Consider the following 15,282-nt stretch of genomic DNA (forward strand, 5'->3'; position numbering starts at 1 on the left):
ATGATCCCAAACAGTATGGATGTAATGGGGGAGGTCATGCTAACAAAAAATTAATTACTTTTTTATGGGGGTGACTAAAGCAATAGATGGGGCAGCATATACGTAGCTTATCTAGACTTTGGACATGGTCCCGCATCACAGACAGCTGAATAAACTGTGATTATTGGGATTGGATACTAGGACTATTGAATGAATAAAATTCCTGTTGCAGGATAGAAAACAGACAGTTGTAGGGAATAGAGTGCATTCTATGGAGGAAACACATGATTGAGTATATATCACCTCCAGAATTTTATATTAATATTTCAGCCTAAACCATTTTAAGAATTTTCTTTTTGCATCCTAGGTCCTTGCAGCATGGGGGTGGTAGCCAATCCTGCGTCTGAATTCTACAATCAGACCCCCATAAGTGAATTTATTCTCATGGGATTTGCATATTTTTCCAACTGGAAACCAGTCATGTTTGTGATCTTTCTCACCATCTTTCTTATGACTGTGACCGGTAACAGTCTCATCATTTTGGCAGTGAGACTGAACCTCCATCTTCACACCCCCATGTATTTCTTCTTATCAAACCTGTCCTTCCTGGAATTGGGGTACACCTCCACCACAATACCCAACATCCTCTCTAGCATATTAAGGCATAGCAACATGATCTCATTCACAGGCTGCATCGCCCAAGTCTACTTATTCACCCTCTTCGCCACCGCAGAATGCATTCTCCTGGCCGCCATGGCCTGTGACCGATACGTGGCAATCTGTCGACCGCTCCACTACACGGCCATGATCAGTAGGATAGTGTGTGCCTATCTGGCAGCCTTTGCCTGGTCTTGTGGCATTCTGAACTCCACCATCAACACTTATGTCACCGCGCACCTCCAATTCTGCGGGCCTTATGCCGTAGACCGTCTGTATTGTGAAGTCCAGCCCCTGATACGCCTCTCCTGCTCCAGCACTCATCTTAGTGACATCCTTGCGACACTCTCAGCTGCCGTATTTGGGGTCACTTGCCTCCTCTTCATCCTCGCGTCCTATGGTTTCATCCTGGCGGCCATCTTTAGAATGCCCAGCAGGAGCAGCAGGCAGAAAACCTTCTCCACCTGCGCCTCCCATGTCACCGTTGTCGTCCTCTACTTCGGATCGCTCACCTTCCTGTATCTTTTACCCGACAACAGATCTTCCCAGACGCTAAACTCTGCGGTCTCCATGATCTACTCTACAGTGACCCCGCTGCTCAACCCCATCATATACAGCCTGAGGAACCAGCAGGTCACAGACGCTCTGAAGAACGTAATGGCTCCCAGATGGATCTGCTGAAAATGTTTGTGTTTATGTTAAGAAACAGTTATGGGTGCAACCGCACATGGTGATCGAGCATCTCCAATAACTGAATTCCACTGTCAATGTGTCACTCTGCAGCATGGGGGGGGGGGGGATTTGATTGGCCGCAGAAAACCCGGTAACAGCAGACAAAACACAAAAATAGACTTTTGGGAAGCAGAAAAAAATAGAGGAACTAACCCACAATTTACAGTGCATCTGGAAAGTATTCACAGCACCTAACTTTTTTGTTATGTTACCCTCATTTTTGTAATTTTTCCCTCAAAATTCTATACACAATATTCCATAATGACAATGTTAAAAAAAAAAAAGTTTTTGGGAGAATTTTGCAAATTTATTAAAAAAATTAACAACTAAGAAATCACATGTACATAAGTATTCACAATCCAGGTGTCTTAAAAAGCCTCCGGTCCTACCCCCCCCCAGTCCAGCCTGTTCACCGCAGCCGCTGCGGAGATGCCCTGATGCGCTAGAGAGATGATGTTATCATCTTGCGAGTGTCTGCTCTGCAGCAGGCCCACCCCCCCTGTCCGCCGCTGGTGTCGCCGTTGGGCCGTGCGCAGAGCCGGCCCTAGGCATAGGCAAACTAGGCAAATGCCTAGAGCATTTGGAATGCCTAGGGGCACCAGCAGCTTCTGCTGATTAAAATGATATGCAGCATGCCTATATTCTGTGTGTAAGTGAGGCTGTACCTGCATATGAAATAGTGTATTCATGGAAATCACTGTAACATAGCATTCCGTATGCAGGTACAGCCACAGTTGCACACAGAATATAGGCATGCCGCATATCATTTTAATCATCGGAAGCTCCTTGTGTGTCCTGGTCACATAACAATGCAAATAAGACACATTTTCAGCAAAACAGGCACCCAACGTTAGCAGAACTGGCCAGGAGCTGCATGGCCTATTGAGGCAAGATGTATGAGGAAACATCTGTATCCAAGCAGAGGCAGATGTCACAGTGTTAGCGGCTGTGCGAGTGCTGTCTGCGGGTGGGTTGGTTGTGCAATAGTGTTCGGCATATGTGTAAGGGGCATTATGTGTTTCATGTATAAATGCATTAATAATGTGCGACATATGTGTAACAGGCATTATGTGTGTCATGTGTATAAGGGCATTAATAATGTGCAACATATGTGTAAGGGGCATTATGTGTGTCATTATGTGTATGAAGGGCATTAATAAAGGTTGGCATAATGTGTAAGGGGCATTATGTTTCTAAGGACATTAATAATGTGTGTCATGTGTAAGGGGCATTACTGTGTGGTATTATCAGGGGTGCCGAGAGAAAGGGGTAGGGGGTACAAATTACCCAGGCCAAAGTCAGTGGGGGAAACGGGCCCCTCCCCTTAAGTGACAGCTGCAGCTCTTCTCCTCTGCCCAGCACACACTGCTTTGTGCTGGGTTGCAGTGTGGCCATGGAGGTGCTTAAAATACAATATGTTCTCAGGATTTGGTACTTGTACAATCACGGCTCCCACGATGGGCATCGTATACGGAAAAATCGCATCGCATGCGATCTGATGCGATGCAAGTCATTTTTCACTGAAATTATGGACATGAGTTGAAATCGTGTAAAATGCACCCCAAATGTCATTTTTCACACTGTACCACCCCCACTATCAACGCCAACCCGAAGCGTGACGAGCGCAGCGGTACGCGTCCTACGACCTTTTCATACCCCCACTATCCACGTCGGCGTGGAGTTGAGAATAGAAAGCGTGGCGAGCGCAGCGAGCCACCGAGCCCGAGCCCGAAGCGTGGCGAGCGTAGCGGATCCTGTGAAGCCCGCGAGGGGACGCGGATACCTGTGAAGCCCGCGAGGGGACACGGATACCTGTGAAGGTATCCGCGGGGCTCGCTGCGCTCGCCACGCTTCGGGCTCGGTGGCTCGCTGCGCTCGCCACACTTTCTATTCTCAACTCCACGCCGACGTGGAAAGTGGGGGTATGAAAAGGTCATAGGACGCCTACCGACGCCCCTCGCGGGCTCGCTGCGCTCGCCACACTTCGGGTTGGCGTTGATAGTGGGGGTGGTACAGTGTGAAAAATGACATTTGGGGTGCATTTTACATGATTTTAACTCATGTCCATAATTTCAGTGAAAAATGACATTGCATCGCATCAGATCGCATGCGATTTTTAACAAAAATGCATAAAACACGGTAAAATCGCATCGCATGCCACTACATATGGCATGCGATGGGAGCCGTGATTGTACACAAGTACCCAGGATTTTTTTCTAAAGGGTATAATGTGAATAATGTGAGGAGTAATGTATATAAGGTAAAGTGGTACTACTGTGTGATGTAACGTGAATAAGAAACACCATCGCATGATATAATGTGAATAAAGTTGCACTACTGTGTGGCATAATTTGAATTGGGGGTACTATTATGTAGCCATGCCCCTTCCCAGCAAGAACACACCACTGTTTGGACTGCGCACCGAATGTGTGCACTGTTTCTATTTAAAATATTGCGGGTAGGAGCACCAAAATGATGACTGCTATGATGAGGGTTGATGGTGCTGGGAAAGAGGAGCAGGGTCAAAGGCGGAACTAGTGGCGGTGCTAGGGGGCACCAGCCAAAATCTTGCCTAGGGCATCATTTAGGCTAGGGCCGGCTCTGGCCGTGCGCCCAGTGACAGTGAGTGTAAGCTGCAACGGGCTGCTTCCTTTCAGTCTCCTGCTGCCAGCTGCCTTGACCTAGTATGTCCTGCCCAGCCAAGCAAGCCAGCCAGCCAGCCTGGAGCCTTCCCTAGGTAAATTTTTTAAACAGCCAGCCCAACAAGTTATATATTGCACCGTGTTTCATGCTGTTTGACCACGATAAATGAGAACCGCCAACGTTAGTACGTTCATTTATAACTCTGCCTGTATATCATATGTTGGAATAAATTATTTTTAAAACAATTGATGCACTATCGAGCGCCTGTTTCTGCTCTTCTAGAAAATCCTTCACCTGTTGGATACAGATTAACTTCGGTTTGTGAAACGGAGCTGCCTTCCCAGCTTGTCTCCCAAAAAGGTTGGGGTGCAGTGGCCTGTGACCACACACTCTAGTAAATACAAATACAGGGTCAGTGGCGTAGCGCCGTTAATGGGGCGCCTCCCCCCTTCCGCAGACAGTTTCAGAGAACTGTCTGCTTTATGGGGCGGCCATTTATCGTGGTCCGTCTCCATAGAATTGATTGAAGCCAGGAGGGGAGCCGGGACGCGCAGACAGGTAAGCCTGCGGGGGATGGGGGGGCGGGGGCATTACTATAGCACCGCAGCCCCCCGGCGCCCCCACGACCGCAGGTGCTGCGTTGCTATAGTTACGCCCCTGTACAGGGTGCCCAGCAATCACTACACTCACTACACCAAACTAACTCACCTTGTATTTGGTCCCCCTGTGTTTGTATTTCCTAGAGTGTGTGGTCACAGGCCACTGCACCCCAACCTGGGAAGTGGGTGCTGTTTGCACCCCATTTGTAGGAATGGCGAGTGTGTTTGCTACTTCTGTATCTATATATTTGGGTTGATTTTTAATTTAACCTCTGTTACTGTGATCATAGCTTTCTCATGCACCCTAGATAAGCTCATTTACCTGAAACCTGTGACAGCTGCCCCTTTAATACTCATTCAGATGCTGTGTTTGGGATGGTCTCACCTTTAAAGGCCATAAGGCACTTGGCAGTTGAGCTTTAACCCAAGAAAAAAACACATGTTCATTTTAGCTATGATGTGTAAGCAGTTGCCAGGTTCCTAAAGGTGTGTACACACAGGCATTTATCGTTGTAAATATGGTCGCTGAGCAACCATATTGCCAGCGATTGGAGTGTGCACCGCCGATAAATCGCCGGGTGCACACTCCCGTTTTTAACCTCCTTAAGATCGCTGGTCGCAGGAGCTTGCTCTTGTGACCAGCTGATTCCCTCTGCGGCTCCCCCGGCAGAGGTTCCCTTTCATCGGCGACCATTTTTTTTTAAGCTAAGGTCAATGAGGGCAGAGAAGACAGTATTCAGAGAAGTCCTGAGCTTTGACAACTGGTCGTCACAGCGCCGCTTACATGAGCAGATAACAAAGCCCCAGACTCTGCACACAACCTGCTGCTCCAGGTGGCCTTGGCTGTTCTATGTTTCCCCACAGTATCTTAAATGATACCCAGAAGATCAGCCCACACATTCCCAGACCCTGCACTCACTAACCTGCAGCTCTGGTCCCTGTGGCTGTTGAAGAAAACAGACTGAGAAAGGACCAAGTGGATAATATTAACGGTGTAGCGCTGTCAGGTTTATCTCCTTTACAGGGTAGGGATGGCCATCGACCATCAATAATTCAAAATCATCAGATGGTTTCCCTCCATCGATTGTTTTTTTTGTCTTTCTTCCCCAAGCGGTTGGGACACAGAGCATAACTCTGCCCTCGAGACCCAAGAAGCCCCCACCCCCAGGTTTTCATTGGCCCCCAGGCCAATCAGTCAAAGAAAACGGATGACCATCGATAGGTAAAAACATCCTTTGTCATATATTGCAAAGTATGTCACTATCGATGGCCAGTTGCACTATTGCCACCGATGGTAACCATCGATGGCAATGGCATCGATGGCCATCCCTATTGCAGAGGAGAATAAGGGTGCAGTATTGAGTGCTCCTCCCCCTGTTGACGCGCCCACACATTAAAAGAAAGAAAAACAATAGATTATTGCACATGACCATTTGACAAAAAGGCGCAATTGGTGCCAAACTGGGAGGGCGTAAAAATGACACGCCCCAATTGAACTCCTCCCATAATGTTACGTCAAAAAATATATCTATAGATGTATTTATTTTGAAATTTTGTATTTAAAACACAACTAAATACATTGGGGGGGAATTTAGTAAGATGGGAGTTCTATTGGGAAGGGATGTTGCTATAGGCAACCAATCAGATTCTTATATGTTCTAGAAGGTGCTAAACAAATAATACGTTCCCCAAAAGGGTGTGGCCTTCGAAAAGGGGGTGTGGCTTTATGGCAATGCACCGAATACGATCCACGCCCCCCCATTTGCCATCACTATGCCAGCCATTCGTGTACTGCTGGCCCTGCCCCCGGCCCCACTGTCATCTGTGAATTGACGCTGTGCACATTTGACAGGGGGACTTCCAACTGCCCCCAACTGTCTACAACCGCGGGGTGGTGTCTGGTCAACAAAGTCTAGGTCCACAGTCACTAGGTCAACCACTAACGGTCAACAGTGATTATCTCGAAACCTAAGAATGGTCCACATACACTAGGATGAAATTGACAGACGGTCTACGCAAGGAAGTTCAACATATACATGGCCGACACAGGAAAAGGTTAACATGACTTTTTCTTGATTTTTGGGACCTTTTCCTGCTTAACAATCCACGTGGGCTCTGATTGGTAACGTAACGAGGCCCAAAACATGGCGGGTGTAGTCATGATTTGATCGGTCGCTCTTGTGTACGCTTGTCGCTGCCGGCTTGCCGAGAGCAGTGCAGGGTGCTTCTCCCCATGGAGCCCCGCCCACAGCCCTGTGACGGCCGGTCGTGATGATAGTTAGCCTAAAATGTAAAGGCCTAAAATGAACAACACAATGGTGAAAACTGCATCACAATTGTGTCAGTGTCATCAGAGTTTATCGCAATCAGACAGAGAAACAAAATTACAAAAAGGCGTTCTCATTTATAAGATGGATTGCAGAGTGACACCGTCCACACCCTGCGCCGTCCACACCCAGCACCGTCCACACCCTGCGCCGTCCACACCTGATGCTTCATGAAACAGACGAGATCATCGGCTGTCCCTGTTAATGAGAAGCTAAGTCTCCAGAGGACATTGACAGAGCGGAATGTGCTGCCCTGGAATGGCCACCCCTGTCGTCCCTCCTTTAATTGAACCTGTCCATTTCCCAAGGGTGCGGCAGAGGTCTCCAAATGTCATTATAAATAATAATAATAATAATACAATAATAATAAATGGTACTTATGTAGTATCTGGGCTGCCGATTTTTTGATTGTATGCCTTAAGTTAAGGCATACAATCAGATGCGATGCGATGCGATATCGCATCGCATCGCATCGCATCGCATGCGACCATCGGATGCGATGACCCGATTTTTCCATAGGAATCAATGTTAAAATGGACTGAGTCCATTTTAACATGGAATTCAATGGGAAAAAGGGGTCCTTTTCATACCCCTACTATCCAAGTGGGCATGGAGTTGGATATAAACCTGTGGCGAGCGCAGCGAGCCACCGAGCCCGAAGCGTGGCGAGCGAAGCGTGCCCCGCGAGGGGACGGTATTCTGTGTCCCCTCGCGGGGCTCGCTACGCTCGCCACGCTTCGGGCTCGGTGGCTCGCTACGCTCGCCACAGGTTTATATCCAACTCCATGCCCACTTGGATAGTAGGGGTATGAAAAGGACCCCTTTTTCCCATTGAATTCCATGTTAAAATGGACTCAGTCCATTTTAACATTGATTCCTATGGAAAAATCGGGTCATCGCATCGCATCGCATCGCATCGCATCCGATGGTCGCATGCGATGCGATGCGATGTACCCGATTTAGAAATCGGCAGCCCAGATACTACATAAGTACCTAATAAATACTAGCTGATGTCCCCGGTTTCAAACGGGAAAAGGTTTGCTGGGCGAAAGTCTTATAGTGTGTACACGCGGTCCGATTTCCTTTCCAATGTTGACGATATAGTCAACATCGGATCGGCATCGGATCGGAATCGGATGCAGATCGCAAGGGTTTTAACCCTTGTGATCCTGATCCGATCCCGATGCGCGTTCACGTATCGGAAGCCAGAAAGTCTTGGCTGCCTTGTCTATATAGTGCAGATCTGCACTATATAGTCAAGATTGGATGCAAATCGGATGTGCCTTAAGATCCTATCCACGATCCGATCTGATGGGATCGTGGATAGGATCTTAAGGCACATCTGACCGTGTGTACACACCATTAGTCAGTGGCTGCAAAACTGTCACCGTTTACAGACCCCGAACTGTCATTTTCCAAATGGCAGGCTTTTAGCCAAATAACTCCAAGCAACCAATTACAACCCCATTATAATTCTTCAAATCTATGTACCTTTAATTTGGTATATGATGGGCCCCACTTAGGGCATGATAGAAATATGTCACTCGTGCAAAAATAATCATTATATCATTAATATTTAGACAATTATTATAATAATAATAATAATAATAATAATAATAATAACAGATATTATACTTTAGATTTATGCTGTGAAGGAATACTATGAAATACTGGTTTATTTCTTTTATTTTTAAAATGAGAAATATTATTTAAAAAAAACTGTCAATGAAATTTTTTTTTTTTTTTAAATGTGAATAATTAAATGAAAATAATGAGCACACAAAGAGTTACTGTAGGAACTTGGCGCCTAGTCTCATTAGCCGCCAATCCTTGTGAGAGTTGTCCGTCGTCCTGGCTGGGACGGGATTTACTCTCGTGAGAATTACGCTTATACCTTTCATCATATTTCCATATCGCCATAATGGCCGCACTTCACGTACACTGTGTATTTCATGTTAATCATTATAATTGCTGACCTATAATTATTCTGTACCAATTTTCCTAGAGGACTGGGCTGCAATGTATAATTAATTATGTAACACACAAGCAATAACCATCAGGATGGAACTTTTTTATCCCAGAGGCCGACATCAGGTGCGCTACAGATTAATGTCCCCAATGTTTGTCACAGGAAATCAGCAACAGAAGAACTTGTCTTAATTCCATCTATGTCAGTATTTGTGCTGATTGGTGGTTATGTGCTGGGAATTCTTCCTAGAACCTTTCTAGGTGGTGAGAGCAGAACATGAGGATGATCACAGCAGTTGTGAGGTCTTTCAGATTGCAGCATCACCTTGCGTCTGATTACAAGCTGCACGCAATGGCGATGTTCCAGTAGTTGAATTATATTTTGCTACTGCATATGTATTACGCAGAGTATATGTACAGAAGCACCAGTGCTGTCACTAGACATTTTGGCACCCAGTTAGGGATGGCCATTGACCATCGATGATTCGTAATCATCGATGTTTCATGGCCGATGTCTAATACTTTTGCCATCGATGGGGGAGAACCAGATGATTTCCCTCTATCGATGGAACAGCAAAACTATGGTTTTCCGCCCCACAACACCCGCGAAGCCCCGCCCCCGTGTTTTGATTGGCCCACAGGCCAATAAATCAAACACAATGGATGACCATCGATATGTAAAAATATCGATGGTCATTTATTGCATAGTTTAGCACTATCAATGGACAGTTGCGGAATTGCCATCGATGGCAACCATCGATGGCAATGGCAACGATTGCCATCCCTACACCCAGTGGCAGAAAGAGAACTGGTGCCCCCTCTCCCCCTCCCCCCTCCTATTTCACCATAAATATAGGGTATTTTCCTATTTGTCAGGAAGGGGCGCTGCTAATATTATTAATTCACATTACACGCCACAGTAGTATCCATTATTCAAATTACAATGCACAGTAGTGTCTATTATTCAGAATACATATCAAAGTAGTGGCCATTATTAAATTACACTTCACAGTAGTGACTGTTATTCACATTATACTGCACAGCTGTGTCCATTATTCACATTACACCACACAGTAATGTTCATTATTCACATTGCATGGCACAGTAGAGCCCATTATTCATATTATACTGCACAGTAGGTTATATACATTGCACCACACAGGAGGTGGGGTCTGTTGACGGGTTGGGTCTGTTGAAGGGTTCGGATCCCTCATAATAGGGTCTAGTTGTGTCTGCAACTTTATGTTAATTTCACTACAGTGCCCTTCCCTGGTGTCAGGGTGGATTGGTAATTTAAAGTGTCTCTTGAAAAAATTACAAAATGTGACTCCCTTACATGCCCACATTGCCAGTCTGCTACCCTCTTCCACCTAACACACCCACACAAGCCTGCCACCCTCTTCCCCGTAACACACCTACACCAACAGTCCGTCATGCTCTACCCTCTCCTGGCCACAGATGGGTTGGCCCACCGGGAATCTTCCCAGTGGCTTCTATTGTCAAACTGCCCCTGAGTTGGTCCATTAAGACTGGGAAAGGTTGAAGAAAGATTGATACAATTAAGTCCAGGCACAAACGCATTGCCCCATGATCCTGTCTGACAAGGATGGATAAGCACAGCTCATCTGTATATATTATTTTGGGGATTCAATTGTATGTATTTCATATTTAGATCAAACATTAATCAATTTACATCTGACAGATAGGACTTTATTTTTTTATGTTCTATTTTTAAAGACATAATCAGCCTGTATTTAAGTCTCTGTTTTCAGGATTGTGGTTTGCCAGCTATACAGAAGTATCCTGTGGGGAACATAAGGAAGGCTGGTGGCTTCTGAATCAGAGAAAAAGCAGAAGTAAATAATTGTGGCAACAACCTTTGTGCAGATGTGACCTTATACACTGTTGCTCAAGTCGCGCCAAATAGCCCTTCTTGGCGGGCCAGGTCCCAGGTGACTCGGCCGCGCTGAGTTTGACTCCGTGTAAGTCTCACACCGCATTGCCTTGTGTTTCATCTGCAATATTGTACGTGTTTAAAACTAAGGGGGTTAGTCAGATCTGATCGCAAATCGGTATGGGTCATAGGGTCGACAAGGGGAAGGTCAACATGCATTGCCTCCCAAATGTCAACATAGTCAACGTGGAGACTAAAAAAGTTCACTGCGTGCTTCGGGCACGGTGCCTCGCTATGCTTGGCACACTATTGTTTTCTCCCACCACGCCCTATTGATAGGGCATGAAATTCCACTTGTTGGCACGTCAGCTCAAAAAAATAAAAAAATGGGAAAAACCACATGTTGACCTTTTGTCTGTCGACCTAGCCCATGTCAACGTTATGCATGTGTCAACCTAATGAACCTGTCAAACTAACCCTATGTCGACTTCAGGTGTGTCGACCTTGATTCATGTCAACCTTCAGTGGTACACCCAATGCATGTCGGCCTTGCTATTGTTACCGTATCCCTCGCAATGCTGCTTTTTTTCTTAAATGGGCAAAACCATGCTGCACTGCAGGTGGGGCAGATGTAACAGTTGCTAAGTGTTTCTAAGACTCTACCTCCAGTTCTCAGCATTCATCATTCTCATTTCAGTTTTCCAAAAAAACAGTAACTGCATATTGTTATTTTTATGACTTTTATTCCCACCAGTCACTGTCCAAAAATGTTCACGGATCCAAAGGAATTTATTGTCGAGCTAGAATGGGGGAAGCGAAGGTACCGCCATGGGGTCTGACGTTCCGCTTCACACAGCGCATCCACTGACGAAGCTGCTCACATCCTTGTTCTTGCAGTAGTTGTTCCAGGCCACCCTTCGGAGAATAATAATAATTATAAAGAGGAAGAGGAAGACTGCACACACTAACTACATAAAATGACAGGTGCTACCTTGCTGAGACTTTTAATGTCACACACAAGAGAAAGAATGCATGTGCACTATTTAAACATTACTAACTAGAATTGAATTACATTATTCAATTAGAGTTTTTTGTTTAATCTTGGCCAAACCTATTAACTTACACATCACGTCCAGATAACCTCATCATTGGGTAAGTCCCAAACATTTTAGGGGTTCAAGTCTAGGCCAATGGACTCACCTAAGCCAGCCAACCAAACCAACCCAAGGGATGACACTAGTGAGAGATAGCAAGTGAATTGTTAAAGATTGTTAAATAAGTGACTTGGGGTAAATTTACTAAAGTGTAAGTTTTTAGAAGTGAGAGATGTTACCCATAGCACCCAATGAGATTCTACCGATTATCCTCTAGAATGTGCTAGATAAATAATAAGTAGAATCTGACTGGTTGCTATGGCCAATATCTCTCACTTCTAAAAACTCACACTTTAGTAAATGTATCTCTTGCTCTTTCTTTTTTAACACTGACCTTTCTCTACTAAATGAAAGGCTGTACTAAGCAGGGCCCTTTTGCACTTTGTGTTACAATTTGCACTACTTATGTTCTCCTTGTTGGTCCCTACTTTTTTTTTTCACTGCTTGGAACAAAAGACTAATTTAACATTTCAGACAATGCCAATTTGTTCCATAGTTCCCTGAAGAAAGAACAGTTTGAAATTCTGAAACATCAGTTGCAATAAATAGTCTTTATTCTTCCAGACCTGCGGCTGGTTCATATGGAAGATAGATAGATAGATAGATAGATACGGATAAATTGATCTTATATTGATAGATGGATCTTAGAGGAATAGATAGATAAGTTATGACAAGAAAGCTTTGGATCTCAAAGGACTTACCAGGCACCCATGCCATTGGGGTCTGAGACGACTCTTTTGGCACATACGATGTCATCACTGATGTTGTCATTCATCAAATCTTGGAGAGAGTATCATAAAAATATCTTATGTCATTGGATTAAATCTGTGAATGTGGTTGATGCATAAAAAAAGAATCTAAAGTGTATCTGTTGACTATGCATGCACTGAGGGCTCAATTAGATTGTTGGTGGGGCCAGGCTGTGAAAAGGCTGAGTTAGGCTGTGGGAAAGAGTCAGGCTGTGGTAGGTTTAGGTTCTGCGGGGTGGAGTTAGTATGCAGTAAGAATCAGTAAGGGTGTGGGAGGGACTCAGGCTGCGATAGGTTCTGGAGCTGGGGGGGAGTTAGTATGCTGGAGGAATTAGTAAGAGTGTGGGAGGGATTCAGGCTGCAATAGGTTTAGGAGCTGGGGGTGGAGTTAGTATGCAGGAGGAATCAGTAAGGCTGTGGGAAGGACTCAGGCTGTGATAGGTTTAGGAGCTGGGGGTGGAGTAAGTATGCAGGAGGAATCAGTAAGGCTGTGGGAGGGACTTAAGCTGCAATAGGTTTAGGTGATGCGGGGTGGAGTTAGTATGCAGGAGAAATCAGTAAGGCTGTAGCAGGGACTCAAGCTGCGATAGGTTTAGGAGCTGGGGGTGGAGTTATTATGCAGGAGGAATCAGTAAGATTGTGGGAGGGACTCAGGCCACAAGAGATTTAAGTTAAGGTGATGGTGGGTGGGAGAGTAAGTCATTGGGAGGCTGCTGGATTTACCACCGATAATCTGGCACAAAGCTGAAAACAACGGGGGCCGAGAGATCGTGGTGTACCGGTACTATATTTTATGTCTGACTAGCATAGGAAAATGGGCTACAAATCAGTACATACAAGGAATTCTATGATGATAAGTGGTTCCCTTAAGAAGTGATGTAGTCAGGAAGTAGAGAGAGATGAGCCTGCCTGTCACAAAATGAGGGCTCTCTATGAGGACAACATCCTTTTTGTACTTAATGCAGGTGGCGGCTCTAAAACTTCACCTCCACACTTTTATTGGAGGGGCTGGAAAGTGGGTATTGGTGGCAGCGGTGGGGTTGGGGGGGCAGTAGGCTTTGCCTAGGGTGCTGAGATGTTTGGACTGGGACTGGGATTGATGTGGTCCTCATGTGAGTAATTCCCTCTATATCCCAGGTGAGTAACATCAGTAACTCACTGCTGCAGCTGATGGCACAAGCGTTCTTGGCATCTGCTGTTTTGCCGTCATTGCACCACCAGTAGCTGTTGATCTGGAAGATGCCGTAGTCCCGGCTCCAGCCGTTGTCATACATGGCATTGGTCGTATAGCGGCTCTCATAGTAACTCAAACACATCCCTATAGTGAGAAAAAAACCACACAACACATCATCGTACAGTACGTACAGTACTATTATATATAAAAGGCTAACTACTCCTCATCTCTATGAGGTGAAGTACCGCCACCGACCACTAGAGGCCACTCAACAGACCAAATGTGTGCTAAAAATATGTCATAACAGAAAGTGACATTTTGGGGGCATGGCTTAGCGACAATGGGGCATGGCCTATAAATTTCATCACTCCCATGAGACCACACCCCCGGTTTACCGCTGTAGAGGCATGACCAGATTTTTTGTGAGCTGCTGGCCATTCCCCCAGCCCCATGCAGGAATAAATGCTGTGCGCATGCTCACAGGTGACTGCCCCCCTCCCTCCCACCGTGGAACGCGGGAACATCCCCAAAAGCTGGGACGGTCCCACGTATGACACTCTAGACATATATTGGAGGTAGGAGCAGATAAGGACTGGGGGTGGGGTGGAGAGCTTGTGGGATTAACATAATGACCATGTCAACATTCTGGATGACGACATAATATGGCACCCGGCCCTTTGTAAGTCCTACCACAGCACTAAGCGGGTCACTGAAACATTTCCATTTCTTGGAACATTTTGGGGTAATTTCCAAGATCATACATCTGCTAATCCTAAACAGACCCAGGTACATATCTCCATAATCATATATAATAGCACCATACGTACAGTTCGCCAGGCTGTAGCCTCTGTACCCGTCCAGGCCAGCGTTCTTCAACGTTGTCGCCAGCTCACATTTTGTGAACACCTTGGCATCACTGACCACAAGGACCGCAAGGAAGACCAGGTAGACTGCAGAGTTCATGGTGCTGGTTACTGCTTCTGCCGATGGCTTGAAGAGATGCAAAGCTGAAGGGTTCTAAGCAGCCTTTATATGGACAGACATCAATGTCAAACTTAATAAACCATTAACCTATACAACATAAATATACAATATTCCAGATAACATGCAGGTGTTATATGACTTGGAAATATGCCAAATACCTTCCAACTTCGCTGCCGGAAAGTGGCGAATTTTACCAGGCCCTTGTGTAGCATGATAACATCCAGATTATGGGGCCGATTCAGAAGCACTCATAGTGATCCGAATTTGGCCCCAGCCCCGATAACCGGGGTTTGTGCATACGCACTTCTGCGCACGTGCAAACCCGATATCGGGCAACACTCACGCCGGGCCATTGGCTGAGGGGAGGAAAGGCCGGGGGTGGCGGACACAGGGCCAGACCAGGGGAACAACCAATGTTTTAT

At 45.9% G+C, this 15,282-nt stretch overlaps 2 protein-coding genes across 2 annotated transcripts; one reads left to right on the plus strand and one right to left on the minus strand.

Moving 5' to 3' along the window:
- Positions 1–357: 357 nt before the first annotated feature.
- LOC146036500 (olfactory receptor 5AN6-like) lies at positions 358–1,317 on the plus strand. Its single transcript, XM_083160486.1, has one exon. It carries the CDS (start codon positions 358–360, stop codon positions 1,315–1,317), a length of 960 nt encoding a protein of 319 aa, XP_083016612.1.
- Positions 1,318–11,586: 10,269 nt separating this feature from the next.
- On the minus strand, positions 11,587–14,854 carry LOC146036517 (lysozyme C, kidney isozyme-like). Its single transcript, XM_083160498.1, has 4 exons — positions 14,704–14,854; positions 13,862–14,020; positions 12,655–12,733; positions 11,587–11,714 (listed from the first exon to the last, which is right to left on the minus strand). The coding sequence occupies exons 1-4, from the start codon at positions 14,837–14,839 to the stop codon at positions 11,648–11,650; spliced, it is 441 nt and encodes a 146-aa protein (XP_083016624.1). The 5' UTR covers positions 14,840–14,854; the 3' UTR covers positions 11,587–11,647.
- Positions 14,855–15,282: the final 428 nt, after the last annotated feature.

This window comes from Crinia signifera, chromosome 9 (genome assembly GCF_055691185.1).
Source record: "Crinia signifera chromosome 9, ASM5569118v1, whole genome shotgun sequence".
In the NCBI taxonomy this organism is placed as follows: domain Eukaryota; kingdom Metazoa; phylum Chordata; class Amphibia; order Anura; family Myobatrachidae; genus Crinia; species Crinia signifera.

What these genes read in the sequence shown, in the direction of transcription:
- LOC146036500 (XM_083160486.1), top strand. Translation starts at nt 358, where the DNA reads ATGGGGGTGGTAGCCAATCCTGCGTCTGAATTCTACAATCAGACCCCC.
- LOC146036517 (XM_083160498.1), bottom strand. Translation starts at nt 14,839, where the DNA reads ATGAACTCTGCAGTCTACCTGGTCTTCCTTGCGGTCCTTGTGGTCAGT. An exon ending in AGGCTACAGCCTGGCGAACT is followed by an intron (nt 14,021 to 14,703) that starts GTACGTATGGTG and finishes TTCTCACTATAG; the next exon opens with GGATGTGTTTGAGTTACTAT. An exon ending in CCCAATGGCATGGGTGCCTG is followed by an intron (nt 11,715 to 12,654) that starts GTAAGTCCTTTG and finishes TATTCTCCGAAG; the next exon opens with GGTGGCCTGGAACAACTACT.